The sequence below is a fragment of the Hordeum vulgare genome, chromosome 2H (assembly GCF_904849725.1).
Source record: "Hordeum vulgare subsp. vulgare chromosome 2H, MorexV3_pseudomolecules_assembly, whole genome shotgun sequence".
In the NCBI taxonomy this organism is placed as follows: domain Eukaryota; kingdom Viridiplantae; phylum Streptophyta; class Magnoliopsida; order Poales; family Poaceae; genus Hordeum; species Hordeum vulgare.
Window position 1 is genome coordinate 436,248,836 of NC_058519.1, and position 4,597 is coordinate 436,253,432.

General features: G+C 42.4%; 1 protein-coding gene across 1 annotated transcript; it reads left to right on the forward strand.

Annotated features, from left to right (window-relative positions):
• Nucleotides 1-480: 480 nt before the first annotated feature.
• On the forward strand, nt 481-3,618 carry LOC123430209 (DEAD-box ATP-dependent RNA helicase 3-like). The gene is made up of 4 exons (XM_045114097.1): nt 481-749; nt 1,650-1,887; nt 2,892-3,041; nt 3,531-3,618. Exons 1-3 carry the CDS (start codon nt 546-548, stop codon nt 2,954-2,956), a joined length of 507 nt encoding a protein of 168 aa, XP_044970032.1. The 5' UTR covers nt 481-545; the 3' UTR covers nt 2,957-3,041; nt 3,531-3,618.
• Nucleotides 3,619-4,597: the final 979 nt, after the last annotated feature.

Below are 4,597 nucleotides of genomic sequence, written 5' to 3' on the forward strand. Positions count from 1 at the left end.
GTAGAATAAAAGTTCATTTTTCTGAATTTTTCATGTAAAAAATTAGAAGAAAAACAAAAGGAAAATAATAATTACATGTGCTCTATTTTTATTGGTGAAATTAGTTGTCACTCGGATCAATGACGTGGCGTCCATCCATCCATCCATCTCTCCATCCCACATCCATCCAACCATCTATCCACAAAAAAGAAGAAAAAAACGAGAAAGAAAAAGGAAAATACCCACCCGTACCCAACTACCCAAACCGTATCTCCTCCCATCAAACTCTCCCCCACACCCACGTTTCCTCTCTGGTGTCCCGCACCCTAGGTTAGCCGCCGACGCCGCCGCTCACATTATTCCGGCGAGATCCGGCGGCCACCTCCTACGCGTAGCCAGCTGCGGATCTCACCTAGCCCCGCATCACGCTCCCGTCCCTCTCCCTCTCCAGCCCCAGCAGCGGCCTCGTGCCCGCGCCCGCGCTCCGGCTCCGCGCCGCCTTCCGCTGCTAGGCGCTCAGCCGCAGTTGGGCGGGCGCCGCCGCGGCCATCGCGTCGCCAAACTCCATGCTCAGTGAGCATGCCTTCAAGCGCCTCGGGCTTGGCGCCGGCAGCGACGACGAGGATGAGGACGGATACGGGAGCGACCTGGAGGGGCCCGCCGCCGTGGAGGGGGACAAGGATGATCTCGCCATTTCCAGGCCCGAGCTCCCCGCCCAGCTCGTCGCCACCCTCGAGAAGCGTGGAATTACCCACCTATTCCCCATCCAGGTGAGCTGAATTTGTGTCGTGTTTCTGAGGCTGTTCACTGTTGGGAGGAGAGTGGTGTCTGAAAGTGTAGAATTCAGTTGGTCTTGTAATCCTTGGTGCATACATAGGTTAACTTGGTCTTGTAATTCCTGGTGCATACATAGGTTAACTGGCTGTTAGGATGGGAGTGTTGTATGCCATTTGTTCCCTTTTTGTTCTTGAACAGAAGGTAGCATGTTTCATTTGTTCCCATTTAGCTGCTCTACACATAGTGCAAGGCATGTGACCTAGATGTTTCACATAATCACATATAATTAAATCTTACCAAACATGATAATATCCATCCAAAGTGCGCTCTTTATCAAATAGCATGCGAAAAGTTTCTGCTGATGAAAAACTACATGTATAATAGCTGATATTTCCTTCTTATTGTAGAAGGCATGCTTACTCGAGAAAATTTCAGAACCTGGGCACAAAATTCTCATTTTTAATTATGGTGGGAAATGAAGGTGCTCTGATAGTTCATAGGCGAGCTTTATTTATTAACTGCATGAAAAAGAAGGGTTCATCAAGAACACTCACCATCTTGTTTTATCATGGTATTCTTAGAGGTTGTTTATCAAACACCTGCATGCGTGAGTGTCAATAATTTGAGGCAAACAACAAAGAAAGCTATGAGTAAGATCGACATTAAATTGAACCAGTGCTATAATGAGTAAAAAGACAAGAGTTGAGAGAAAAGACAAAGTACTGTTGTCATATCTTAATATAGATTATATGAAGTACATGCAATGTCAAGATTCTACTCCACACTTAAATACGCATCAAGGGAGTGGCTACAATATATTTTTTACTTTGAATTAATTGATAGAACAGCTGAAACAAAAAAGTAGATCAACTCACCCACACATGAACACGCAGGGCTTCGTATTTGATGGTTCTTTGGAACTGCAGCTCCGCCTTCCTAGAAGCCTTGCCTTCGTGTTGCCGTGGAGGGTGATACAGTGCGAGCAGGAGGGCGCCGAGGAGTCCAATGCCCGCTTCGCCTGGGCATCACTAGTACTCAGGGGCAGGTCCGCATACCACCTGAGGAAGGAGCTGGCCAACCGGCTGGGTGTCGCCATGGATGTCTCCAACCTCGTCATGTGTGTCCGAGCAGGTATGCACGGGCGGCTTACCCCACTGGTCGTCGACTTGCCCCACAGCCTCGAGACCCTCGACATCATCGTCGTCATGGCTGGGGCGCCAGGTGAGACGCGCCATTGCCAACTTCCTAGTTCCAACTAGTCCATACCTCATTTGCTGCATTGACAGTATCAGCTTGTGCTGGAAAACTGTCTGAAGAACAGTTTTACTGAAACTATTGTACTGTATTTTGCAACCTGATGCTAATCTTGAGTTAAAAATTGGGAGTTGTCTAGACTCTTGTAGTATTAAACATAAGTAGAAGGAGTTGAATGGAAATAGTTGGTATCTGCATTATTCCTGATGTAAAGATGCTAGAAGGTAATCTGGATCTAGTTTGTTTGGGGATAAAATCATGACATATTCACACTATACCCTGACACAGAAATTATTTCATAGTACTATCCTTGATACAAATAATTCAGTTTTACTAGGTGCCAACTTCCTAGTTTCTATCCTACTGGCCCATATTATTTGCTGCGTTGACATGATCAGCTTGTGCAATGATACTATTTTACTGAAAATGTTGTATTCTGCAACTACTGCTAATCTGCTTCAGTTAGAACTTGGGAGTTGTCTGCACACTCTTGTAGTATTAGACATTTGGAGTATTTGCATTATGCGTGCTGTAAAGATGCCAGAAGGTAATCTGAATCAAGTTTGTTTGGGGATAAAATCATAACATATATTCACACTAAACCGTGACACGGAAATTATTGGTTTCATAGTACTGTCCTTAATACAAATAATTCACTTTTCCCATTCGGCACCATTAATTTCTCACATGTAGAAACTTTGGAACTCCGATACCCAACTCAATAAAGTCATTTGTACTGTAAATTCTGTTTGATTTAGCATACTATAAATTATTTGAACAACATGTAAATAATTCATACTGTAAAATCTTGTGAGCAGGCTTTATGCGCTCGACGGCATGATCCCTTATGGCCTGCAAATTACCATGTTTCTGAGCTGTAGGCCGAGGCGGTCGGACTGGGGCTGGGCCGCCGCCTGGAGGACACCGTACTAGGGGCTGCCGCTAGCAGCCGGCGAGCGCAGCATGGTGGACCTCCGAAGAAGTTACGTTTGGAGGAGAGAAGACATGGAAGCTACATCGAAATTGCAATGGTAATTGATTACTACTAAATACCCATAGCACAACACCATTAGTAGTCAATAAGAGTAATTTACTGTCAACATTATTTCATCCACGACTATGAGATATATTAACTCCTAAAAATAGATGAATTGGATCAATTCTGAGAACATGAACCTCTTGTTTGTAAGCATACATAATCTGGTGTAGCATGTATGACATGACCTGTTATCTTTAATGCATATTTCATACCATCAGGTTGTATCTCCGTATGTCTTCTTTCTTGTGCAATAAATGCAAACTTATATGCTACATTATAATATTCTGTACCAGGTGCACGCATTTTTGACATCATGGTGATTAGAAGCAGAATAGACAATTATTCAGAGACGTAAAGATTAGAATAGATAATTATTCAGAGACGTAAAGATTAGAATAAAAAAAGATTCACATGTATTTTATCCGTACCTTCATTGAGAGAAGTTGTATGCTTTCTTATGTTTGATTATTTGAATTACCAGGATGATCTGAAGCACCCAGAAGAAGTAGAGGACAAGACGGGAGGAGGGAACAAGAAGCTTCGTTTATCATTGATGTTATGTGTGATCAACAAAAACTTGTGCTTCTCCTCCAATCTTTGTCGAACTATGTTGATGTGTGATTATGCACTTGTTAGGCCCTTTTGCTGTGCACCTGCACTTGTAGAACTATTTTGTTGTGCACTTGTTGGACCTTGAACCTTTATGTGTATAGGAGTCGATGGATAATTTATTGTAATTCATGTGATGTGTTACTGAAATGAAATATATACAACTAATTTGCAATATTTTATTCTTATGTACTTGTTTTTTAATGGGTCTATCTTGAGAGAAGCTTTTGGTAAAATAATGCATCAGCCTAAACAATTTATACATTTTTAATAATAAAATAGTATTGGGGGAGGCCCATGTAGACTAGATTATTGAATTGGGCTGTGAAATTTATGATGATTTCATTTGGTCACTAGCAATGCCATGTCAGCACAGCCACGTCAGATCCTACGTGGCTGACACAAATATGTAATGACCAAACCAAAATTTTGATCAATAGAGATCTATGACCAAAATTTTAGAAAGGTCAAGTTTGTTCATTCTTGACGGCCAACTGTTTACCTTGTAAATTTGGTCAAGAAAAGGTCAATAAACAATAACACTGACGAATCAATGACCATTATAGGGAGTCATAATTCACCTTATTTCTTGTAGTGCTAGCTCCCGTTCATCAATCTAATGTAGGCATGTATTTCGTATGTAGTCATACGTGCTTAGGGAAAAGAACTTGCATGACATCTATTTTCCATCCCTCCCGTGGCAGCGGGGTCCTAATGGAAACTACGGGATATTAAGGTTCTCCTTTTAATAAAGAACCGGACCAACGCATTAACACGCGGTGAATACATGAACTCCTCATACTATGGTCATCTCCGGGAGTGGTTCCGGCTATTGTCACTCCGGGGTTGCCGGGTCATAACACATAGTAGGTGACTACAACTTGCAAGATAGGATCTGAAACACACATATATTGGCGACAACATAATAGGTTCATCTCT